At 43.6% G+C, this 27,031-nt stretch overlaps 1 protein-coding gene across 3 annotated transcripts in view; it reads right to left on the bottom strand.

The window, feature by feature from the left end:
- Window positions 1-25,916, bottom strand: part of ERICH3 (glutamate rich 3) — a 35,100-nt gene extending 9,184 nt beyond the window's left edge. The window contains exons 1-12 of one of the 3 annotated variants that reach the window (XM_080602192.1): window positions 25,559-25,916; window positions 14,944-15,037; window positions 13,266-13,391; window positions 12,308-12,382; window positions 10,361-10,489; window positions 9,620-9,700; window positions 8,971-9,126; window positions 7,429-7,647; window positions 6,826-7,006; window positions 5,294-5,480; window positions 3,038-3,333; window positions 692-913 (exon numbers count right to left, since the gene is read on the bottom strand). In XM_080602192.1, coding sequence (XP_080458318.1) covers window positions 692-913; window positions 3,038-3,333; window positions 5,294-5,480; window positions 6,826-7,006; window positions 7,429-7,647; window positions 8,971-9,126; window positions 9,620-9,700; window positions 10,361-10,489; window positions 12,308-12,382; window positions 13,266-13,391; window positions 14,944-15,037; window positions 25,559-25,578 — 1,786 coding nt within the window. In that variant the 5' untranslated portion in view covers window positions 25,579-25,916. Of the gene's footprint in view, window positions 1-691; window positions 914-3,037; window positions 3,334-5,293; window positions 5,481-6,825; window positions 7,007-7,428; window positions 7,648-8,970; window positions 9,127-9,619; window positions 9,701-10,360; window positions 10,490-12,307; window positions 12,383-13,265; window positions 13,392-14,943; window positions 15,038-18,653; window positions 19,094-25,558 lie in introns of those variants that run through there. The other 2 variants (XM_080602190.1, XM_080602191.1) reach the window with 2 other exon arrangements.
- Window positions 25,917-27,031: the final 1,115 nt, after the last annotated feature.

The raw sequence follows: 27,031 nt of genomic DNA, 5'->3' as shown, positions 1-27,031 counted from the left end.
CAGTGATAATTCTTCAATAACATTTAACCAAACAGTAGAGATTATTGCTCTAATAGTGTCCAGTGTCCAAAGTTCACATGGATTCAAGAAGAGATTAGTCAAACTCAAGGAAGAAAAAGCCATTTAGGCCTACTACCTACAAGGGACCACCGTTGACTCCAGTGATTTACAGTGGTGGGAAAACACAGTGGGGAAGCAGAACCAGAGATCTAGCAGAGTATAAAACTGAGGTTTATTCAGAATTTATGTCATTAAAGACAGCAGTTCTGAAATGCAAGGTGTTTTGTCAGGTTTCCTGGTGACTTCTCAGATAAAAGTGCACATCCCCAGGAAGTGTAAGTGGTAAACAGCATCCATGAAGCTATGACCATTAAGTGCTTATCTGTCCCAAGTATTTAGAGCCACTAATCTCTAACGGTGCTGACTGGCACCATCTCCATTTCTGCAACTAAACAGTTCAGCCATGTCTACTGTGAGCTGGCACATGCTTACATTGCCCCATAGGGTTAGCTTTTTTTCCGTGACAGTTGGTGGAATTGATAAGAACACAGGTAAGATAGCTATCTTTTACCAGTTCAGTAGGCACTACATGATCTTTTCTATGCAGACTCAACACACATTACTGGACATGCACAACATGTAAAACATGCATCAGGTTGACTTCTCTAAGCCTCATTATAAAAAAACTAACCTTGTTTGTCATCCTCCAAGTCACTGTCAGAATATCCATCACTTTCATCTCTCTCACTGACAGAGGCCTGCAGTGCCTTCTGTGATGAGTTTTCACTCTCCTTCTCATAGTCTAAATTATGTTTTTCATCATGTGGAGATGACTTTGACATTCCATTTCTTTGATCACTAGTCTGTCCTTCTTCATTAACTTCTTCTTCTGCTTCAAAATCTTCATCATAGTCTAAAATAAAAGAATCATACTGTGAGACAGGAAATGGAATTCAAACTACTAAAGTTCTTTTTCAGCAGACAGAGGTTAACTTCATTAATTTCCTTTTCCCTTTTCATTTGTTCACTCGTAAAACCCATGAGAGTCTCTAAAACCACAGACAGGAATAGTAAGAGCACATTATCGTAAAAAAGCATCACAGTCTTCATAGATAGAGTAGGACAAATGCAATAAAGCTACTGAATGATGTGCAAAGTATGATTAATACATTAAAAATAAAATAAAAAAAATCATTAGCCATTGAGAGGACTACAAGAATTAAGAGTTAGGCAAACTCAAATAAAATGCAAGACACTCTCTTATTACAGCAGAAAAACACATTGCAATGAGAAAAAAATAGAAGCAATAGAAAAAAGTGGAGAAAGGTAATATATGGTAGCACAAAGTAAGATAAATGACACAGCTAATTAACAAAGAATTGCCTTACAACCTGAGTTAATTAATTAAATCCAGGCAAAGGGTGCTGCAGAGGAATATTCTGCTATCACGCTATTCTAGTTTGCTCATTTAGTTCCCAGATGAAATCCTAGTACAAATGATGCTTACAGCAGAATTACTATTTTTACATCAGCAGGGTCTGGATTTCTTCCCAGGCTACTAGCCTGACATGTAACATAAGATAGATAACTTTGCTCAGCTCTGTAGGTAAAAGCTGTCTTCATGCATATGCATTAAAGCATCCTTTCCTTTCCAGCCAGGAGTGCACTATTTTAAATCCCAGTCACCAGAAAGAATAGTGATGTCTGTGATTTCCATTTAAAATTCAGTAATTCCACTGCTACCACTAGCTCACTGCACATGCTGCAGAGAAGCAACACGCCTACATCGTGATGGAGAACTGTCACTACTGACACACCAGGTGTCCCTCTTGGCCATAATTTCTCACCTTTCACCATAATTGCTCACTTCTTTTTTCTTTCCATCAGTACTTTTAAGGTCCTGAAGTGACAGAATGCCATGGGCAGAAGTGACAATTATCTGATTCAGAAGCAATTAAGCAAATAAACAATTACCCAGACACCACAGATTAAGGGAATAAGTATATTTATTTTCTGTATTAAAAATCAATTGAGTTTCCAACTGCATTGTTGGAAAAAAGGCCTCTTTAGGTAACTGTCAGAAAGATGCCTACCACCCTGGAAGAAAAAAGGCTTGATTAATCACAAAAGCATCTCCACTAGGACTAACAAGGAAGCTGTGCAGTAGCACTGCAGAATTATGAAAGTAAAAATAGGATTAGGAAGTAAAAATGAAAATCTTTCTCTGAGTAACACTTACTCTGAAAAAGGCATTTTAACAAGGAGTGAGTGAAAGAATAGGCGGAGCTAGCTGTCTCTTCCTTTAGGGGCAGACAGAGGTGTACACAGACTGATGACAAGAGAGACTAGTCTTAGGTGGCACTGGGAAAATGCCACATTCTCCGCATGAAGTTGGAGCTGCTACACATCATTTTTATACCACAAATGTCGTCTTTGTCCACGACATGAAACATCCCTTGGGCAAACTTAGAGCAAGGGCAGCCTCTCTCTGGTCTTTGTTTTTAAATCTCTGTCAACAGAAACCAGGTGGGGCTCAATCAAAAGGGGTAAGGTCAGCCAGGTACAGCTATCAATGGGAGTGCTAGGCAAAGGGAAAGGATGATCATCACAGCAGGGTCAGAGCAGAGGAGGCAAGAAAGGTGAGCTGGGAGGCCAGGGACAGAGGGAACGAATGTTCAGATGAGTGAGGAAGCTGGAGGTTAGGGTGGGTGGCAGGTACATGGTGCTTGGGGTTGCGTGATGGAGAAGGGACTGGAAAGAGCTTTACGTGAACAAAGCATCTTGCTGCCACTGGCAACGGATGAGAGAGAAGACTGAGGTATTTCAACTGGCTCTCAATCTTGGTGTCATTTTGCTGCTGTGTGTTCCTCCCAGCTATCAGCCACTGATAACTTCACCATCTTCACCATTTTTCTCACACATGAGCTGTCCTAAGAGTGGACACCACCAAGTGAGCTGGAGGCCCACAGTCCCATACCTTCTCCAGAATTACCCTCTCCTATTTTTCATCCCCTGCTTGTGTTTTGGAATACTGTACCATTTTTACCAGTGTCTTCCTGACTATCTTCAGTCTCATGATTGAATAGTTTTTTCCTTTCTTCTCCTCTATACTCCTGTCCAGTCTCCGTTTTCTCTTCAATGGTTTCCACACTTGCTTTATGACCTGGTAAGATGACTAACACCAAATCTTTGCTTGATTTCTGCTCAACACTGCTATCACTTGGCTCACTGTGCACTCCATCTTTCCAGGAACCCACTTGCTTTTCCTCGTAGTCCTCCATCGTTCTCTTGGGAGGGGATGGCTTTTTGTCCAGACCCATTGCAATAATGCACCTACAAAAAAAAAGGAGAATTGGAAAGTATCACATTTTTCTGTCAGTGAACAATGGAAAAACAGTAGACAGTGAGCTCTTCGGCTCATTACCAGTTGTGAGATCAGGCACATATCTGCCTCCACTTCACCTCTCAGACAACACCGATACTGATAATGACTGGCTTTGAGAAGCACCCTAAAATCCTCAAGTGCTCCACAGACACAGATGCAATTCTCCCTTGAAGGACAGTAAGGCTATCTGCACTTAAAGGTGACAACTGAAGGATAAGCAGTTTAGAGTCAAAATTATCAAAAGTGTTCATTAATTTCAAGCTACACCAAGCATGATCTGAAAAGACACAATCACTGTGAAAGGCAGACAAGCTCCAAGTCAGAGGTGTGCTGGATACAGATCCTGCATTATCAGCAAGTAAAGCAGTAACACAGGTTTTATGAATATAACATTGCCTGCTGGGTCAAATAACTGTGGGTGAAGAGGGGTATTGAATTTGGATTATTTAAAATTTCTGTTCTGTTTTTTATCTAACAGTAATCCAAACATCTGAAGAACAAAACACTTTGAATGACTTGTTGAGACTGCTCCTCTTGTATAAAAGGAGTGCCAAATTCCCTTTCTTACGGTTAGGAGAAACATGTAAGAGACCAGAGTTCCTACTCCTGATTTAGCATTACTCGCAGACATAATGAACAACTCTACACCACGTATGAGTGTGAGGACATTGTGTTGCATGTAATAAGTTGATTCAAATCTACAGGCAGAATGAAACTGAAACTGGAAATTTCACTTTAACTAATCTTAAGTCTCTGTGGATAATTTTATTTTCTTCATAGACAACTATGTCTTAAAAACGTTTCCTCCACCCAAAATGCTTTTCATATGTAAAGTTTAGATGTAAACAGCTGTAACGCGAGAGGAATTACAAACTACTGTGAATATCCCGTCATCAAGAAGTCTAGAAATCTTTTAGTTTTGCAGCCATAAAATGTAAATGTGCCAATTTCTAAGAAGAGACTTTAATTATTCCTGGTACTTTTCAGGGACCTTTGAGATACTCAGTCATAGAATCATAGAATGGCTTGGGTTGGAAGGGACCTTAAAGATCTTCTAACTCCAACCCCCCTGCCATAGGTAGGGATCCCACCCATTAGATTGGGTTGGCCAAAGCCCCATCCAGCCTGGCCTTGAACACCTCCAGGAATGGGGCATCCACAACTCTTGGCAACATATTCCAATGCCTCGCCATCCTTAGAGTGAAGAATTTTCTCCTGATGTCTAGTCTAAATGTAACCTATTTTAGTTTAAGGAAGATTATACTAAAATTAAAGCTTCTTGACAAAACCACAGTTGTTGCTCACAGCACTGACCTCTGCCCCAAGAGAATGGAACTCTTCTCTGCACAGATTTGTTTTCAGAAACATGGCTAACATTCAATACTGCCATATTCTGTAGCCAGGAGTATTACAGCAGAATTACACTTTAGAGGCAGAGCTGTTTAATAAATAATCTTTTTATCACAATCACAAAGAAAACCCCAAAAACTACAACTTACTAAACAGCACTCTTTATATTCCCTATCGCTTCCACCGGAAACATGAAGGTGGCATGCTTATACCACTCCACACCTATTCCTCCAAACTCTACTGTTGATGAAGCACTGAATGCCTTCCTGACAAGCTGACAGATGAAGTGCTATGATGCAAATATTGTCCATTGCTATGTAAACTCCACAGAGTATTTGAAGAGGCAGCACAAAAGTCAGCTGACTTTGATGACATCCTTGAACATAGGAGTTTGAAGGGTAAGCTTAATTATGCAGGTTGCAAAGGGTACTCAGAAACTGACCAGGTTCTACAGAGCTGTAGAACGCCAGAAAGATTTCAAAAGAGGAAACAAGTGATAAATACTCTAAAAACTGTGCTGCTAAGACCCTGTGAAAAAAAGTGCATGTGACTCCATACCTATAGCAAGGAGATGCTCCTTCCACGTTAAGAAACCCAAAGTATCCATGTCTGCCTCCCAGCCTGGAACGCTTCTGATGTTTGTACTCACAGCAAGAGCTCAGCCTGTCCACTTGCATCCCATTGAGAAAAAAGGTGAGGCTGAATGGGAAACCATGGTGCCTCTTTGAGACAAACTGGAAGGTCTCTGAAACCACAGAAATGAAAGAGTTCAAAGAAAAAGGTTATGCTTTATGGTCAGCCCACTGCACTTGTTGTATCTCATCTACATCATTGCCAGAGCATCCAGCCCTCTGAGGTCGGGTTCTTCCATTCTCAGCTGTATTAGTTAGTTGGTAAAACTCTACCCTCCTCCAAACACAACAGTCTTATCTCTTTCCAACCCAGGAGTACCAGGATGGACACACCTGCAACAAGCTAATACATCGCCAGTTTAGCCACTCGCTGCTACAGCATTAATAGAAACCAGAGACTCTCATCTCAAAAAAAAATGACTTTGGCACACATATTAGTGGCTCTGGGCCTGAAGTAATATGATCTTACTCATAGCAACACTAAGCAGCTGAAAGCTACTGTTTCTGAAGTTTTTTCAAGCTACTCTGCAAGGGCACTGTTAGGCATTCAAACTTTAAGAGCACTGAGGCTCCTACCCTGCTCCATTCCAAGAGAGACTGATCTGTACTGCCTTTAATTACAATTCATGGTATCCTTCCAAAGAAAACTGAGCACACACAAGTAGGGAGGAAACCACACTACTCCAGCAGGTTCCCTAAGAGGTATGAATGTGGCTCAGAACAACAGGACACACAAAGGACACCTTCTTGCACAGCTGGGACACAGCTGCAATGAGTATCTTTAAATCAGATCTGTGGGCACACTGCAATGCATCCATAACCCCAGTGGACAGACTGAAGTGCAGGGATCTCTGCACCATCTTCCCATATCCAGTAAAAATGCAAATGCAGACAGTGGGTTCTGTGAGCTGGAATGAGGGGTATAGCTCTCTTTCTCACGAGTGAAAATCTCCCAGTCATTTCCTAATTTTCCGGAACATAGTTTGACTTTTACTGATGAGATAAACCAGTGTGAGTAATCCTTAAGATACTGATGGAGTCACATTCATGTAAAAGAGATGGAAACTGGGCTCTCACTACATACTTTTCTTTCTGGAATAATAAACATGCACTGATATATTATAGCAAGTCAAAAAAAAGATAACATTTATGGACGGTTTACTGCTACAACTATTTTATTAATCATACATCTCTATACAAAATTAATCTAATCTAACAGTATTTTGATAAATCAGTTCTCTAAACTCCTTCTAACAACTTCCAAAAGTAATTGCAACCTCAATTTCAATTATGAAACTGTAGATCCAGATTTCTGTTTGAAGGCAGATGGTGAAAAATCCCTGGATGCACATATCTTGACTGAGCTCAGCTGAAATCATTTTGATATCACATCAGTATTTTAGCCAAAAAGAAGATGTTGCCAGAATCAAAATGAACTCTTCCACTCTTTATCCTTACCTCCTTCCAACAGCTTGCCTTTGTAGACACAAAGGTTTTCTCCTCCACAGTGCTGTTGACAGACTTTGACTTCATCTTTATAATCAGCATCATCATAAGATAAATGCACACTTTTTCCTAGAAAGATCATGGTAACAAATGCATTGCTGCGTAATGAGGGCTTAGGTAATCCTCCAGAATTCTGCAGCAGAAAATACATAAAAATGCACTCAGCTTCCAACAATAACAAAAGGTGAGCACAATGATGATACACATGCTGCATAAACCTGAAGCTTTCACTCTTTTAAGACAGTCCTTGAGCTGCTTAAGCTGAAAAGTGTTTTGTAGCATACAGAAGTGCAAGGAAAGATTTTGGACTGAAAATCCACTGCATTGAATTGCCTGAGATTGGACAGACCAGCTTTAATGACCCATATAGTCCGTTCCAATCCTGTGTTCCTGTAACTTCTCTTCCAGGAGGCATTACTGGCTGGAGATCTAGTGTAACAGATGAAGTTTTCATACACTCAGCGTGCTTCATAAATCCCCCTGAAGTTCTGAATATATCAGTGAGGACGGTAATATACCTGTACTTAAACAGAGAAGTAGAAAGAGACAACTTACCTTTGTTAAAAGTTGCTCTAAGCCTTTTGGTGTGGTGGGCGGGCAAAGTCGTCTCCCTCTGGGCATCCCATTTCTTGTTGCCTTTACACTCTTGTCTCCTTTTTGTAGAGGGGGAGGTGGCACTGGTATCACATAATTGTTAATGACAGGGAGTCGATATGGGGATTTACCAGTCACATATTCCACTGAGTTCATAAGTCTTAACTCAGTCTTCTCCCCCTGAAAAAAAATATTTAACCATGTTAAACAGGTCATGCAAAAATAGCTACTGAGCATATTGAACTAACCATGGTTTTGCTATTCTTTACTTTTCGAAACACACATACTTCTAGAATTGCATACCTCCACAATTTTGTTCTGTGAAAACATTTCTGTGCTAAACTCCTTTTTTTCCAATTTGCAAAGCAACAGGCACAAATGGAGAAACCAAGATCAGATTGGCTGAAAATGTCACGCATAGATATACACAGGATTGTAAACCAGGTACTACTAGTAACCATGCAGAGTCCTGATCACAAGCAGATAGAACTCCGCACAACCCCACAGCACTGCTGTATTCTCTCCACTGGCAAGCAAATTTCAAAGGAATCTTCCAATAGTAGCATGTTTTGGCACCAATTATATGAGGTGTGGTTCACAATGCTTCTTTCCCATTTGTAGTGGAGGTTTAGTCCACCTTCAGGAGGAAATGCAGACAGAACACCGGGGTCCTGAAACGGAGGACACGATATTCTGCAAGCATTGCATGCACTGGAACTGAGCTCTTTGACCTGTCTTCATAATCTATAACTAATTTAGTTGTTTTGTCAGTAGCAAGCATTAAAGAAACCATTTAAATCACACGTAATTTGAGAGTAGACATATATAAGAGTACTAAATAAAGCCAGAAAATTCTTGGAGAAAGGATTGTGACCATCACAATCCAGAGCAAATGCACAGCAGAGGTGAGCTATTCATACAGTGTCTGCCAGTCAGTGGTAGCAGGTCATAGTCCCATTCCAAAATCTTCCAGTCCCAAGGAACTCCTAACATAAGCCAGTTACATAACAGTTTTCTAGGACAGAATACAAATCCAAATCTCACCTGGGAGTAACTGTGTACACTTGAAGACTGTTTTGTTACTCTAAAGAGTTCTTGCTCTCTGTCCCCACTAGTGGGGCTTACTAGGACGAATGGTACAAAAAAAGAAAAGGTTTTTGCCACTTTGCAACTGTAGATGAAAATGAAAACTTATAAGACTGTGAGGAAATATTCCTGAGTTATCAGTGTTAACTGCGTGCCTGCCTTTTTCTCTGCGTAACAGATCTTACGTTATGAAAGAGAAGTCATCACATTTTTCCTGGCTGTGATCACGCATTAAACCATTAAGATAATGTCTTGAAAATTAAGGGGAGGATAAGAAAGAGAGTTTAGTGAAAGCTGCTAACCATTTGACAGGCATGTTATCTACATTAAGTATATAGTTCTGGGAACTACAGTATTTAGCAGTATTACGAAACTGTCACTAAGATATATTATTTTCAGAATGAAATATGGCCTCACCCCACTAGCTAACTGCTGATCATTTTCAAGTGCATGGCACTTTTGTTTAGAGCTTGAAGTCTTTGGAACAGACCCTACTACAGCACAGCTGTGAAGTGGCTGGAGTCGAAGTGGGTGTTGCATATTTCCTGGAGCTGTATGTGGTCGACAGGAAGTCTAGAAAAGGAAAAAGAAAACAGCTAGAAAATCTCAGTGTATAGTTTCTAGTGCAGAGCAGTACCATAGAGAAAAAAATATAGCACTGATCAAGATAATCAGAAGTGATGAGAGGAGCTCAAGTACCTTCAGCAAATTTATTTTCTAGTACCTTCTGCTTCTGAAGAACAAGATTCCTTTAGGGATCTCTAATTGAGCATCCAAAAACTGGAACTTCCAAAATAACCCTTGGCCATAAATCTAGCCTTTGTTACTGTCCATTCACGGTCTAACTTTGAAACAGATATAATGAACTCATAAAAAACCATAGCAATATGCTCTATTTTGCTGACTTGAGCACATGGACACAGAGAATTCATAATAAAATCATGTCTATTTTTGTTCAATACTCATCATTTTTCTGACTTTTATTTATTTCATCCTTCTCTTTTATACCCTTCAGAATATCAAGTTAACATTTTAACATCAAAAAAAAAGTTTAAAATTAACTCACTATCTTAAAAAAAGAAGTCTCCTTGGATCGGTGTTGATAAGAAGGATGTTCACCGCTATAATCTGCAAGTCCAGGTGCCCTCTGTATGGGATGAAGAGAAGAAAGTCATTCAGGATTGACAGTCTCTTTTCAGCCTGCACAAGTTATCATTATTGAAATGAAGAACCAGTTAGAACTGTACTATATATTTGGCCTTTGACCTTAGACTTTGGAATCACTGTATTTCAAGAGTATATTAACATTCCTTCTCTACATGTTAACAGAGAGAGAGAGGCTTCTGAGTCAGAGCTTCAAAGCAAAGATTTCTGGAATTAATCATCTTATTTCATCCCTTCAACTCCTTTTTCTAAAAGACCTCCATTGTTTTCAGGATTTTACAACATGTGTAAACTTGCCTACAGCCACAGTATTTATTGACCATATTTACTGTACTGATACATACCCAACCTTGAGTGACATGGCAGATAAAAGGAAAAGATTAAAGCAGATTTATCTCAAAGCAAAATTAATTTTATGTGTTCTAATGTGCCACTCCTGCAACATTGGCTTCCCTAAATTTCTCTTTAGTGACACAATCCTGCAAACAGGAAACCAAATACAAGTGATGAAGAATGAGGCTCTAGTCTGCAACAATCGGGACCATCAGTGGTCTAGGCTAAGCACAGATGTCATAGGTATATGTGCACACTTTTGGTTATGTGTGCTAATATTATAGCATAAGAAGCACTTGATGAAACTCACCATTTGTGAATGACTAGCTGGTTCTCCAGCCACTAAAGGGTGGAGTCCATAATGATTTCTGGGACCAAGTGGCGGATGTGGGGAGTGCACAGGGCTAGCACCTTCCACTGATCTTCTGGATCGTTCCACCTAAAAGAACGCAAATGAACATATCCGAGGTATTAAAAATTAGGTATCAAACAGCATGTTTGAGCTTGCCTTCTGCCTCTCTTTCACTGGACAGTTACGACAATTAGCTTGACTAGACCCAATGGATGACCTGCTAAGGAAGGAAGGAAATCATGGGAAGGAGGACAGAATGAGAGATGGATAAGGGAAAATACTTGTTCCCTTCTCTGATCCATTCCTCTGCAGCCCTCACCAGCTGCTGATCCTCCCAAATTCAATTCATCTGCCTTTTTTTTCTGTGCATCTCCCAATTCTTAGTTTGGTTGAAGGTCTCTCTTAAATTTGCTTGCCTCTGCCATTTCCTTGCCCTGACTGCTGCCCCTTCCTACCTTTTTTTCCTCAAAAGCTCCCCAGTGGACTGACTATACCTCTGGAAATAGAGAGCTATGTCTCTCATCCTCATTTTCTCAGTTATCTGTCTTTCTTCTTTCCTTTTAGATTAGTTACTCAGACACTCACGGAATGTGTGAGAAAAGAATAAATTACACTGCAAATTCCTGCCAGGTTCTTGAGTACCAATGTGGCATCACAGCAGAGAAACAGATCACATATCCACAGGCATCTCCCTTACATCTCTCACTGAAAGAAGCAGTTTTGGTTTATGTACCAATATTATCCAAGTGCAGAGTCCCTTAATAGAATGCCTTAGTCACACTCCTTCCCCACAACAACTATGCTGCTTCCATCTTCTAGCAGCAGAAGTTCCGTCAGTAAATGATGTCTTTGCAATTACCAGAGTTAGTGTTTTTCAAGTACATCTCTTTTTTTTTCTTGATGAATTGCTCATAAATGTATTATTTAAATTCTAAAAGACTTGACATTGTTTTTCAACTGCTCAAAGAAGCAGCCAGCTTCTCAATACATTCTTCTTAATGTATGCAGGCTCCTAATAAAGAAATAACACATTGAGGATATTTTAGCCAAAATGAGAAAAAATTTTCCCATAAACATTCAGATGACTTCATGGGGAGAACAACCATTGGCTTCTGTGGGATTTCATGGCTCTGAAACCACAGAAACAAGCTTTACTCACATCACACCAAAGTAAAGACTTCTGAAACCTCTCTTCATCACTTACGCACTGTTTCTAGTAAATATCACGTGGATAGGCAAACAACTGATAGCATGATCTCAGTGCTCAGCAACAATCAAATGCAGATAGTGGCTAGAATTACTAGGAGAAGAACCGCAACACTTATATTAAATTATTCATCTGGTTTGCCATTTCAAACCAGAAACAATAGAACCAGAAAAGGTTAAAAAAAATGGTGACAGTAATGAGAAGCCTGGAATGGCTCATGTATGAAAGATTCAATGACTGAGGCTCTTCAGCTTGGAAGACTGAGAAGGAATATGAGAAAGGTATGTAAAACCATCAATGCCTTGGAAAAGGGGAACAGTTATTAACTTTTACATACTGAGAACAATGGAGCATCAAACAGAGTTATCAGAAAGCAGATAAATGAATTATTGTGCAGAAATGCAAGGACATACTATTTTCATACAACTCTTAATTAAATTCCACAACCAAGAACACTGCAGAATTAGATTCAGAAGGACTCAGAAATATGCACGGAAGTTCCTGAATTGCTGGATAGAAGAAGGAGATGTAACCTGGGGCAGGATCATCTTCTGCTTGCCTGTTTCTTGTACTTGTCCCATAAACATCAGAGACAGGTCACTTGGCTCACTAAATCTCTGGTCTAACTCATTCTGGCTGTTATTTAACAAAGCCAAATTGCCATGTCCTACCAGTACTCAGTAGCACTCAAGCCTTACCTTGTTCTTCTGCAGAACCCTCTCCTTCCTCACAGAACTTTCAAGTTTCCTTTTTATTTCCAGCTGATGATGACGCTATTGATGTAAGAGAAAGAGGAATCTCATTAAGAGACATAACGAGATATCAATGAATACAAGAACACTTGTTTCTGTTCTGTTTATCACTTGCCTGTTCCCTGGTCATTACCCTCGTTGAACCCTACTATAAAGCTGCTATTGACTCAATCCACTTGCATTATACCTGTGTATCTTAACATTGGCAAGGGACCAACTGAGCATTTGTAAAGCTGTAGTGATTAACTCCATCCTTGATACACAGCAGGAATGTGCACAAATTTAGTTCTCAGATAAGATATGCAACAATTTTTTAATTAGTTTGACTGGAAAAGTTTTCAAACAAACTAGCCCTGTGAATATCATCTTATAATCTATTAATTTTAAATAGTTTTACCCTCATGTACTAAAAGAAATAGGTGGATTCAGGTATACTAACTACTAAAGCTGTCATCCCATAGAATGTATCACAGATTTATCATCTGATGGAACGAACTCCAGAGAGATCAGCTCTCAGCAGAATTACTGGTTCTAATTTCTCCCATGCATGCAACTTGTGCTACTGTTTCCCAACAAACTTTCCCTACATGCTTTCTTCAGCCTGTTGCCTCATTTATAAGGTGACCACCAAAGTGCAGTAAGTGAGCCACTATGATAAGTGCTCCCAAGGCTGGGCAGTGTATGGCAGTGTATGGTATCCCTGTCCATGGCAGGGGGGTTAGAATTAGATGATCTTTAAGGTGCCTTCCAACCCAAACTATTCTATGACTCTATGGTAACAACTAGAGGCCAGTGGAGACTTCACACAGGCTACATCAAGCATAAAAATTGTCCTAGATAACAGCCACTAGCTGTCAGCAGGGAAGCATCTGAAAAGGCTTATCCATTCCTAGTAAATGCATACCTCCATGTCAAGGACCTTACGAAATATGGCCCGAGCCAGGCACTCCTGTACATATCTCTGGTGATCCCTCCTCATAGCATTTAGCCGGTATTCTTTCTCAGGTATTATTCTTCCACTCCTTGAGATCTGCCATAAACAAATAATATGTAACTAAGAAGAAGAGGAGAAGACAGAATAAAATATATTTCTACACAGAGCACAATTTCACAGGAGGATTACTTTCTCATCCACTAGCCATCATCTCTGCTTCTGCCATGGTGCTGGGACTCACTTCCCCAGCACAGAACTGTAGTTTCTCTCACCCCATGGACCCTGTCAGCCAAATGAAGAGATCAGGAGAGAAGCAGTCACATTTCCTAAAAGCTGAGGCTCAATCTTACTCTTCGCATGCTGTCACCTAACTCAGTGGAGGGAAATTAAATACTTGCCTTCCTACAGTGTAAGGGTTGCATCTGCCTCTGCTAAACAGAGTCACACCTAGGAGTGCTTAAGTGCCAGTCCTCTCTCTTTCACAAGAAAACACGATGTTTTTTCCAAGCTGAAATGTTTGATCCTACACATACACTGCACCATGTCATCTATTCCTGTGATCTCTTCCTACCACTGTAAGTAAGCGGCTGTGTCCAATAATCTCTTTGTTTAATACAGAGGAGTTGTGAATTGGAAAGAACCGTCTCATTCATCACATGAAGAGAAACAGAAAATGAGTGCCTTGTTTGTCCGCACTAACTACAGGCAACACCGCTTACATCTTTCAGCCTGTCAATATCATTACACTACTACGCTAACAAGGGCAAGGAAATAGTGATATCTGGGGAGGCTGTAGGTGCAAGCAGAACACTTTTTACACTTCCCCAAGTCTGTGCTCCTTGGCATGAGGTTCTCCCACCGTCTAACTACGGATCCCCATCAATCCTGTCAGGGACTGGGTGGTGGAAACTGAAGGGGAACCCACAGCCCAAGGCAGCACCAAACACATAACTTCTCTGCCAAAGTCTCTGCAGCTTCCCTGCTGGTACATTTAATCACCTCTTCCTACAGCTGCTATGTTGTCAGGGTGCCAGAGGCAGCTGCTGGCTGTGGTCTGACAACAGGGGACAGGAGGCTGAAACTTTTCCTTCCAGTGTTACGCTGGCAGCAAGGAGCACAGCAGGCCATGCAGCAGCCATGCCCCTGTGGAACCACCACCCACCACCCACCCATGTGCCAGCATCTCCATAGCCCAGGTGGCCCTTGGACCTGGACGTCCCGAAACGTGCTCAATACCAGCAGCAGTATTTCCTCATCTGTACTACTGTCTTTAAAACCACTCAGCACATGGAGCTAAGCACTGAGCTCGGAATTACCTGTCTTTCTGCTGTTCTGATTTCAGCCATACGCACTACAGCCCCATCCACAGCCCTCTGATATCTTGCCAACCAACACTGGGAAATAACACAGTGAGAAATGTCTGGACTGAACAAACCTGCCCTGAGTCAGAATGTGATCATATGGTTTTGACCTGGCACAGCATCGTTTCACGTGTTTGGCTAGCTGGCCAAATTCTTACCAACAACAACATGTACCTCTAACAAATAAATGACAGAACCATCAGTGTTTTGACTTTTCAATATTAAAATAAGCACAAAATTCTTTTCTTTTTTTTTTTCCCTCAGAAAAGGAAACTTTTCAATCTCACCAGTCCTGATCTCTGAAGATGTCGTCTTATCCTGGTATTGCTGAAATACCCAGCCAGGTGTTTGTCTGTAAGGCTATTGTAGGTTGCAAGAAATCTGAAATGAAATCAATGCAGATGTCATAAAAGCCTCCTGACAGCCTACTTGCTACAGCTTTTTGCTTAAGTTATAAAAAATTACCCAATAGTTTGCTGCACAAAATGCTGTCTCGATGATTCACGTCCAGTATTTTTTCATATAAATGCCCATCAGATTTTGTAAAAGTAATATCTTGTTGCCCCATGAAGATTCATATCAGAAACAAGTGACTTCTACACAGCGTACAGCCGCTCAGAGCTGAACAGTGTACCAGTACCAAGGCACGGGTTCCAGCAGAGCCCACACCTGAAGGCCTCTTCCAAGAACTCCCACAAGAGCTGCCCCAAATAATAACCTCTGACCTGTGGCAGGTCAGTCTCATGCCATACAGAATTTGAAGCTGGATTCCTGGCTGAGTCCAGCAGACAGATCCCAGCACATGCTTCTGCAGCAGGCCCTGCTGGAGCTTCACAAGCTATTGCTAACCACCAGGAGAGAGAGTTCCCCAAAGTCCTGCGCCATTGCACTCCTTCCACTGCCCCAGCACGTGCTCTGTGCTCCCCTTCCTTCCATCGCCTGCTAAATGGTGCCAGAAAGGGCAGCCAGTTTTTGCCAGTTTTGCAAAGCGCTGCAGAATAACTTGGTTATTTCAAGTTACTGGAATTGGGTTGGGAGGCACCTCCAGAGGCCTTCTAGTCCAATTCCTTTGTGCAGATGAAGTCTGATGTAATATGCTTGAGCATATCAGTCCTCAATGCCAGCTCTCAGCCATTAATATCTGGTATGAATTACAAAAATGCAATTAGCAGTACAAAAAAATTTTTTTTCAGTCTACTTATGTTAGCAGAAACTTTTAACACATACTTTTAAGACATGACACTTTCGGTAATATTTTCACTAGTCTGAAAGTCAGTATACACATTATTATATTGGGTGTAAATCTTCACTCTGATTAAGACCACTCATTTGTGTTTTCAGCCAAAGCCATGTTTCTACCTGTTTTCATGTTGCCTTCCTGTTCTTTATTGTTCCCACCATCACAGGGATAGCGTATCAAATTCATCAGTTGGAACACCTACACAGAAAACTAACTGGTTTCAATTCTGGGTATAAAAACATAAGCTTAAACCTTCACCCTCCTTTGAATCATTTTCTCAGTTGGGATTCAGCTACGTGTCTGATAAAACGTTGCCTGGCCAACCACTAATTTGTTAATGAATAGAAAAGTCAATTTCCTCCATTTCGCTCTTACACCAACAGAACTCACAAGCCACACAAGAAAACCCACCCATGACAGCAAGATTAGGAACCATCCCGTCTACTTCAGGGACCATTCTTTCAAACACAACAGTTACTCTAGACTATTTAAACAAACATCCAAGAATGCTTGTCCCACAAATATATTTGTAAATTCAATTGCACAAAGCCTGTACAGGGCAAGAGTCATGACTTTTGTGATACTTACAGGCTACAAAGCACATGTTACTCTAGTACACTTTTTTTCTGGCTGTTACCATATCGTAGGAGTTTGTCTGAAAGTGCAGCTAGCATTGATGAGAAAACTTTTTTTTTCCCTCTAAATAAAACTACTTCATTTTACCAAAAATCATCGGGTCTACTCTATGGGACTGATTTGCTCAAGTTAAATTTAAAAAACAAACAAACAAACAAACAAAAAACTACTCTGCAGGAAACCAAAGAGTTTGTATAGAAGGCCAGCAAGCACAGTCATCTCTTACACCTTTCTGTCTGCATGAATGACAGCCCTGATACACTCACCGAGCTGCTATCCATTTACCACCTTTTTGCAGAGGCTGCTGAAAGGATGAAAAAGGGTACTCAACAAAACTGGGACATCAGAAGATGGCTGAGAGGTGAAGGACAGTGCCTCTCTTTCAAGAATCCAGCCTCACCTAGTTCAGAATTCACAGACACTGAAAAACCCACCATCCAGTTCAGTATTAACTTATGCAGGTCAAAGCTAAAGACACAGATCTATTTTGCCATAAAGTGCTCTCCAGATATTAAAGAGACTGGTCACCTTGTCCTGCAATAGCTCTCAAATGTCACTCAGTCTAACAGACTTCTGGGTCTATGCTGTTTTAGTGGACAGACTGCTTGTACTAGACTTCTTTCTGCTAATCTTTTCCTATTTAATGATCTCAGATTTAAGGTACACGTCTTCTTCTGTATCCAGAGCAATATAAAAAGGGACTGAAATTAAATGCAAGAACCTCTCTAGCTTTTTCCAGCTCCCAGTTCCATATACTGAAGATTCTCTTTAATGCATACATGTAACAATTTGAAGTGAACAAACTGCATCTCTCTTCTATTTATTGGTGAAAAACTGTAAAACCAATAAACATGGATAACCAGACAACGTAGACCAAAGCCCTCCCTTGCTGTACCCAAGATATGCCACACATCTCTGGAAAGCGAACAGAGCTCAATCATTGCAGCTACCAAAGGTCAGTGCTTCCAAAAATTGTACCTAAGACAGGAGGGTTGAACACAAAACTGAAGCATCCATAACCTATTTTTATATAGTTCTTAGCATAACTTTACCTTATTTCAGCCCCTGCAAAGCAGGACAAATAACAGTGTGACAGTAGGCTTAATTAGGCTTAATTTTTTAATGTTCTATATCCATTCACTCTGTAAAATGTATACAATCAGATACATATTGCATAATACATTCATAGTGACCTTTCATCTGTGTAGGCAGAGTATGTTTTAACTACACAATAAGAGAGCTCTTCTTCCCTTTGGCTTTAAATTTAAATGTCACTATACCTCTATTATATATCTTTCAATGGGATCATTCAAGATAAACGTCTATTGCTAGGCTGAGTTACCATGCACAGAAGTATGTTCAAGGAAAGAAAGAATTTAAAAAAAAAAAAAAAAAAAGAAGAAGAGAGAGAGATGATGAATTTACTGGAATTTTATCTGGGTTTTCACAGTAATCTCACAGGTAGCCTACCAACAATAAATTGAACTTTAAACTAGCAATTTAGTTTACCCTGTTATGCATATTGATTAAACACTGGTACTATAGCAACTGTTCTGCATTACTTTCTTCATCCATTGTTTGTATTTGCATTTGAAACTGCAAGATTACATCGGTTGCACCTAAGTGTTTACTTATCGCCTAGCAATTGCATATGGAGGCAGAGGAGAAACTCAATTCAATTCCTTTCCATTCCATTTGATTCCTTCCATCTAATATTTCATGGACCATGGAATTAGTTAAAATGCAGCTCCCCTCTGACCACACAGATGTAGCAAATGCAGTTTCACAGACATCTTTTTATACTTATTTTCTCATTTAAATTATGAACAGGTGAATTAAATTCAAAGTTCAACAGAGTATTGGGAGAAATAAGAAAATGTTTTGGGCCTGAACCAAAAGCCATGGAAGCGTTAGAAAGAATGCAACTGAATCCAGCGGGCTTTGGCAGAGCCACACGGCCAACAGAAGCCTGAACTCCCCGCCCAGATGAACGAATGCCTCCTGGCCGAGAAAACAGGGTGCCCGCGGGAGGAGCCATGCACAGCACCCCAGGCACTGACCCGCATTCAGCTTCAAACCAAGCGCAGAAAGCAGGGGCTGGCCCTGCAAGCCTATGCTCACTTGGAAGGACATCTTCTGACAGTTTTCCTGCTTACTTCACATGCCCAGTTCACCTTCCTCCAGAAGATTTCAGGCAGGCGTAGGTGGGATTGGGTCATATTAGCACTACGCCTTGGCTTGGTCAAAATCCTTCCGGAGTATCCCATCGGCATCAAAGGCTCAGACTTGTGCAGTGCTCCAGAGAACGGAAGGCAGGCATACTTTCCAGTCTATGGGCTGCCAGGGTAAGACATTATCCTCTGAATGAGATCTGTGCCCTTCATTCACACACGTATCTTCAGCGTATCTTCAAGCCCAAGCTTCAGCCGCAGCTGGTGTTCCCTTGTGCCAACAGATAACCAGAGCACAGGCGTGTGCAGTGTGGTCAAGGGGCCACATCCCAAGAGCTATTTCCTTTCAGTCTCTGCAGACTCACAAACCATAAAAATTCAGAATGCTGCCTACAAATTACAAAGGTAGAACACACAGGAAGATGATTCAGAAAGATACGGTAACAGAGCTGCTACAACACAGATCTGGGCTCATTATTAGCTTCGCAGAACAAGGCAGCAGCCTTTAACTTCTGAGCAAGTTATCTGAGATATAATACTAAAGCTATCTAACTTGATATCAGTCAGAAACAAGCTCCTCAGCAAAGCAGATTGTTGGTTTCATTTATTCCTCTGATCCTGCACATATTAACAACAAAAAAATAGATAATAGAAGTTCCTGTCAGAGAACTTATCTCCTTCAGATTTAAATATTGAAGTTATACACAAATGTCACCTCTAAATCCTCTATAACAGATGAAAGTGCAGAACTGATAAAAATGCTTGTTAGGAAAACATACAGCAAAGAAAAAGCATCAGTCTTAAACAGTATTACGCAAAATGCTTGTTACTGTTATATCTTAGTAAGCCCAAAAAGTCATTTTTCTGGATATTGGTGGGAGTCATTTTTCCCTGTCCATCTTGTTTATTCTCTTATTTAAAAAATCTGGTTTTTTATTACAATTGCAGGCATTTTTTCTGGCACAGAACCTAGACTGACTGACCTGTAGTTTCTGGAACTAGTTTTGAAGCTCTTCTCAAAATTAGTATCTCACTTGTTTCTTTGGTATCACTGCCAATGACTACATATCATCATTCATTCAGTAATTTCATATTTAAGGCTCTTCAGAATTCTTGGATATACACAGTTTGTTCCTGATTTTTTTTTAATCAATTTGTTCAAAATCCTCCCTCACTTGCATCTAAATTTGAGCTGAGTTCCCCAAATTCATGTCCAATCAAGACTGATTCCAGTTAAGAAATCTTAAATTTTTCAACAGTGACATTTCAGGCATAGAACTTTTACTACAGTCACTGAGAAACAGTAGCATTGTATTTTAATGAGAACTTTTCAATTAAGTCCACTTTTTTCATAAATGTCCTTTATCTTGCTTACAATCAGAGGCCAGAATACACTTTACGTTACACTAGAGATTTATTACAGTCTTAATTTCTAAAGCAAAAAGTCAATAGTCAAAAAACATTTTGCTTCTCACCTGACTAGAATTTTACAGCATGGGACAAGGGAAGGGAAGGGAAGGGAAGGGAAGGGAAGGGAAGGGAAGGGAAGGGAAGGGAAGGGAAGGGAAGGGAAGGGAAGGGAAGGGAAGGGAAGGGAAGGGAAGGGAAGGGAAGGGAAGGGAAGGGAAGGGAAGGGAAGGGAAGGGAAGGGAAGGGAAGGGAAGGGAAGGGAAGGGAAGGGCAGTTGGAAGGGCAGTTGGAAGGGCAGTTGGAAGGGCAGTTGGAAGGGCAGGGAAGGGCAGGGAAGGGCAGGGAAGGGCAGGGAAGGGCAGGGAAGGGAAGGGAAGGGCAGGGAAGGGAAGGGCAGGGAAGGGCAGGGAAGGGCAGGGAAGGGCAGGGAAGGGCAGGGAAGGGCAGGGAAGGGCAGGGAAGGGCAGGGAAGGGAAGGGAAGGGAAGGGAAGGGAAGGGAAGGGAAGGGAAGGGAAGGGAAGGGAAGGGAAGGGAAGGGAAGGGAAGGGAAGGGAAGGGAAGGGAAGGGAAGGGAAGGGAAGGGAAGGGAAGGGAAGGGCAGTTGGAAGGGAACTTCCATGATCATCAAGTCCTACTGCTGACCCCTTCACAGCTCACCAAAAGTTAAAGCACATTATTCAGGGCACTGCCCAAATGCCTTTTGAACACTGACTAGCAAGGGGCATCAACTGCCGCTCTAGGAAGCCTTGTCCCAGTGTTTGACCACCCTCACAATAAAGCAATTTTTCCTAATGCCCAGTCTGACCCTCCCCGGCCCAGCTTTGTGGCATTCCCGCACACCTGTCATTGGTTACCAGGAGAACTAGCAAAAAGGAAAACTGTTCCAATTTACACACAGCTTTTATTAACCAGCCAGTTCTACTGAAAAAGAGCAGACCTCTGAAGCTCAGTTAACATGGATCTGCCAAGGCGGGGAAGAGCTGCCAAGGAGCTCTCCCATCAGGTGAGGCCAGCTACGATTCCCATCCCCAAAGTCATCTGCGCACAAAGACTTTCCGGACCCCCAAAAAGGTGGGAAACTAAGCCAGGTCACTTCCTCACCCAGGGCGCACACTCTACCAGAAGTCATGACGTGTGGGGCACATGCTCTGCGTGGGTACCTAATGGCCTCAGGAAGCCCAGGCCAGAGGGAAGCAGAGCACCCCCGTGCCAGCCACCAGCACGGGGCAGCAGGCTCATCCCCCCCCAGGGCTCTGCACTGCAGCAGCTTCGCCTTCGGCCTCTGAGACAAGCAGCATTTCCGCTGCTTGCCTCTCACACTTCGGTATCGCTTACATTTCCAGGGTGACACCTTCACAGCCCATTCAGGAAAATTAATTGCTGTCACTGGAGCCAACTCCTCTTTTTTCCCCAATAATAGAAGTAATAAATTAATAAAGGCAACTACAAATACCCAGATTAACTGGCAGAATGGTGCCACAGAAACTGGAAGAGCCACAGTTTATTTTGCCTTTTTAAAAATGTAATTTGGGGCTAAAGTACAATACGCATCAGTCCAAAATGCGCAGAGAACTCCCTTCGCAGCACAGGGAGTCCAGCCATGTGTGACAGACCACACAAAACATAAAACGCACTCCAGCTGATGACTAGGACTTCAGTAAATCAAGGAACTGCCCATTTGGAACTCTATATTCTACAGGAGTTTCACTGCATTATCATTGCCACCGTTATTTTATTAACAGTATCTATTTTTTTATCAGCTCACAGTGCGCCTTGCACTGTATTCAGAGCCAGTGCTGTGTATCACAATGGTTTTGACGACACTCTCAGTGATTTGAAGGGACGTCACGACAAAGTCACAGCAGGCCTCTTACATTAGTTTTACAAAGCAAATGTTCAAGGTTAATAATTTACAGTGCAATGAAGTCAGTGACTGCTCACCAAATAAATAATCTAGGAGGGCATCAAACTTTAGTTATTGATTAGTAGAGGCACAGGGAATTACAGCTCCTGTGCCGTACGCTACAACTGCAGCTTATTGCTCCAGTCAAACGACAGTCCCAGCCCTGACCGAGGGGCATTCCTAACCTTTAACAAACCACTGAATCTTGCGCTGTTTCTGCTGGATACATAAACAAGAAAAGCTTGTTTGGCTTTCGGGCAGAACAAATCTAACTGTAACGCCAATGCACAAGCTGTCAACCACAAACAGCAACTTCAATATCGCACAAGGCAGGGGCACCTGCAACAGCACAATCTGTTTGGGAGACAAGACAGCTCTCACAAGGCCTTCCAACCGCTATCTGCCATTCCCTCCATAAGGAAATTATTCAGCCACCATGAACTACAGCCTTCTTCCCAGAAAAGACTGTCACGGTCTTTAAAGTTCATTAAGATCAGATTTGCCAAAGTGTTTTTTTCTGCAGAACTGGAATTCAGGATTAAATTCTGGAAGCCAGGACTTTGTGAATCCTAGCTGGGAATGGCCTAATTGTCACACGTGCAATAAAAAGATGGTACAATTTCATCACTGACATTCAGGAAACAGACTGCCGCCTTTGTTACACTCTGCAGCATAAATGCTGATTTTGTTTGGTGACTCCAAGTTCAAGCTAAGCGAAGGAAATGCAGAAACTGACCATGATGTGTTTGCGTTCCTCTCTCTTTGGGCCTCTCCTCTTCCTCTTAGCCACCACAAAAGGAGGGTCTTGCCCTGTTAGGATACAAGCTGTAACACTTGCAACTAGGCCTTAGATCACAACCCTTCTCCAAAGAAGGGAAACCGTGCACCTGAGCAATTGGGTCACTGACTGACCCAACAACTGCAATGCCTTTGGGCTTTACCCCCAGGCACAGCTTGGGTTTCTACATTTATTAATGCCCAGTACTACTGCTCCTTTTATGAGAAGCCATGCTAGAACACAACTACTGAAAAAAAAAAAAACAAAAAACTCACTGAAATCAGCAGATGACTTGAAAGTTTAATGGGACTTTGGATTCTAACAATAATTAATCGCTTTATTTCGAACCCACAAAACCCTTAAGCACATGTGCAGTTTTACTCAGGTGGTAACTCAACCAAGTAAGGGAGAGGTTGTGGTTGCTCCAAATCACACTGTATCTCTGCTCAAATATTTGCAGGACCACTTCAGCCCCAGTCATTTGGTCTCCCACTGAGACAAGGACACACAGGTCACACCTGCCTGGGTTTTTGTTTCAAAAGCTTTACACAACTTTCCCTACCCTTCTGATCTGACCTACTTAATGGCCAAAGCCCTGAGGATTCTTTGCCCAGATACTCAATGAGAATGTTATCATTTATTTTATGAATGCTTTGCCACAGGGGGATGGTCACCAAGCTCTGTAGGTCTAACAAGCAAACGAAAGTGAACTTGTTCTGCTGGTACCCAAAAGCAGCTATGCTGCACTGGAAGCAGTGACTCACTCAACGCTCAGCCTGAGCCTGGTGCAGGAGCCTTAGGAAGCGGAAGGCACACAGAAGTCCTGGTGGCCATGCCCCTCCGCACGGCCTGGCTGTGAGCTGCTCTGCTGGAAAGGCCCTGCTGGGTCAGGAGGGCACGAGCCGAAGAGGTGCCAGCTGCAGGCCCCAGCAGCGAGGGAAGCCAGCGGCACCCTGGCTGTGCGGAGGGGCATGGCCGGCAGAATGAGGGAACGGTCTGTCACCATTACTTGGCCCTCACCAGACCCCACACACACTGCTGTGTCTGGTTTTGGACATTTGGAGGCCACTGGGACATTGGGAGCTAGAGCCCTTGCCATGGGAGGGGAGACTGAGGGAGCGGGAGCAGCCTGGAGCAGTGGCAGTTCTGGGGAGCCCCTTGCCAGGCCCTCAGGGAGCTGACAGAGAAGAGGGAGCCAGGCAGGCCCCCACTGCCATGCACAGTGGGAGGACGAGACAACAGATGCTGGTAGAAACACGAGAGGTGCAGGCAGGGTCTGATGGAGAAGCTTTTCCTCGTGAGGATAGTCACAGGGTGGAGGGGTCGCCCACTGGGAGCGCAGTTTCCATCCTTGAGGTTTCCAGGATCAGTCTGTATAAAGTGACCTGGCTTGGTCTCACTGCGCACAGGGGACTGGACTACAAACCTCATGCAGTCTTCTCCACTGTGCATTATTTTTTGATCCTATGATTCATTTGGCAGTTATACTAGGCTGGCATAGCTTTACGCTTTCTGTACAGAAACTGCTTTACACCCAGTCTGTGAGGAGCATAGGGAAAACCCACGTGTTGGATGAAGTGGTTTGCTTCATCCACTTCAGCAAGCTCTCTGTAAGCCATGGCTGGGCAACTTTCACTGCTTTCGGTGTCAGATGCAGACTGGAGGTATTCCTTGACATAGCTGTGCAGAGAACACAATCAGCCACAACACTGTTGTTTCCCAAGAGTCGAATTAAGAACAGACGCCTTCCAGACTGCAGAAGTGCCATTTGCAGTAACTAGGGTGAAACAATCTTCCAATAATAAGATTCTAAGTATTTTGTTAATTAATTGTATATATTCTATATGGTTCTTTATAAAAGGGTTTTTCACACATACCAGCTTTTTCAAAGGATTTTAAATAATCAAATTATGCTACAAGTTCCAATCCTGAACACAACTAGACATGGAAAAGGCCACTAAAAGACTCCTGTTGTGCAATAAACTGTTGCATGGCCTTGAGCAAGTTACATTATGATTTCTTTATTCAGAACATTGTCCGCTGAAACAGAACGTCTCAAATGCTGCCGTGGATATGGAAATCTGCAGAGGTCCTCAATCACAAATATCGAGGAGCTCACATCAACTTGGGGAACTCTGGAAATTCAGAAACCTCCAGAGCTGGGTCAGACAAGGAGGAAGGCGCAGGGCCAGGGGCCACTCAGGCCCCGGCATTACAGAGCTCGCCTCCGCAGGCTGCCCGAGGTCGGTCCGAGGCATGCATCACAGCAGCCAGACTCCTCACAAGCATCCAAACCACTGCTTTGTCCACACTGGAGCGCAAGAAAATACCTTTAGGTCTTTCAGGTCGTTTGCAGCACTTAAAGTCGTTGCTCTTACAAAGCTGAAAATGCACATAATCATTAAGAAAGAGTCGCCTACCAATTCAGACCCTTCAGGTAAGCTGTCCCGCTGCCCGAGGTAGCAGGGCAACGAGTACATTTGCACGGTGACTCCTGCAACAGATTCTCACCCGGTTCCTCGTCTCCCCCGGCAAAGCAGCCCCGCCGGGCCGCCCCCGTGCCGAGCCCGGCCGCGCTTCACCGCGGAAAAACCGAGGGGAGCCGGAACATCGCGGGGCGCCGAGGGGAAGGGTCGGCACGGGACGGGGCGGGACGGCACGGGACCGGCGGCTCCGCGCCTCCAGCCGGCGCCTCAGGCCCCGCCGCGCCGCCGCCGGGATCCCCGCCGAGCCCCCCGGCCCCGCGCCCGCCGCCCCACTCACCCCGGCCGCGGGTCGCTCATGGCCGCGCCGGGCGGCGGCGCCCAGGGGCAGCGCTCGGGGTCCGCGCAGCGCGGCCGGGCGGGGGCCTCGCGCTGCCGCCGCGTCCCGCGCCGTTGCCGGGGCACGGCCACGCGGTGACGCCGCGGGGCGGGTCCGGGGCCCCCCGCGGGCGGGGAGCGGGGCGGGGAGCGGGCGCTGCGGCGTTCACGGCCCCGCCTGGCACGGCGCGGCGCGGCCCGAGCACCCTTCCCTCGCTTCCAGGACAAATGGCAAGCCCCGAGGCACGCACGTTTGCGAGCTCTGCGCTTGCTCGAATAAGCGAGATGCGATTCCCGCCCCCCCCCCAAGTGCTGCACTTCCCCTCATCCAGCCGAGGCACAGCCCCCGGCAGCACCCCTGTGAATGGCCTTCTGCTGTCCTCAGGCCTTCTGGGCTTCATTCGGACTTGTCTTCTGTAAAGGAAGCGCCCACCAAGAATGTCAACATCCCCGAGTTTTGTGTTTGCTGCCCCTCCGTTATGTCCCGTGAGCTGCCTGCACCACACCGTGGCGCAGGAAGACATCAGGAATACCCGCAGGGGACCCCATGACCGCAAGGCAGGGGGAACGCTTTCAGTTACTGGAAAGCCACGGGAACAGGCTTCTGGGCACAAGATTACCAAATACCAGGTGCTTTTCAGAAGAACTCCACTCTTCTCTGCTTCAGAAGCACATACAGCAGCAGTTTGCAGGCTGCACCCACGCGTCTCCGCAGCACGCGTACCCGAGCTGAGCCCGCCGAACCCCAGCCTTCCCTTCTGCCTGAGCGAAGGCCAGCACAGAAGCGAGGCTCTGCAACCCGCTCCCGGCCCTCGCGGCAGTGTCAAGCAGACTGCCGCTGGGAACCACTGCCTCAGAAGCCCCAGCTGATGAAATTGGGACAAGTTGCTGTAGCACAACCTGGCTGACAGGATTACTCTGCCCCACTCAGTTGCCTGCGATCCTCATCCTCTTGCTCCATCCTTTTTGCCCCCACCACTGGAGGCAACATCTAAAACAAGGATTCTCCATGTTGATGGACTGTATGGATGGGGTAGCACAGATCACATACACCTAAAAGATTAGGCAGAAATGTGACTAATGAGGGCTCTAACAAATTTAACTGCAGCAGCTGAAGAAGTTGTCTAGCCGAGATGATTGTCCCTTCACTGCTCATTAGTGTCTCTCTGACAGCGAACGCAGCCTGGAACAGCCATGAACAGCTCCCACTTGCAGACCATAATGAAAGCGAACTTGCACTAATACACAATAGTCCTAATATGAATTACTGTAACTGAGTCATGGGCAAATTTAGGTTCCTCTAGGGAACCTGCTTTGGCAGGGAGGTTGGACCCGATGATCTCTTGAGGTCCCTTCCAACCCCTACAATCCTGTGATTCTATGATTCTTTGAAATTTGTTCCCCCCACCCTTGGTATGACAGAGGTGACAATGTC

The sequence above is a fragment of the Anser brachyrhynchus genome (assembly GCF_964034855.1).
Source record: "Anser brachyrhynchus genome assembly, chromosome: 8".
In the NCBI taxonomy this organism is placed as follows: domain Eukaryota; kingdom Metazoa; phylum Chordata; class Aves; order Anseriformes; family Anatidae; genus Anser; species Anser brachyrhynchus.
Note: the sequence above shows the minus strand (reverse complement) of the source record. Positions and strands in the feature narration are given on the sequence as shown.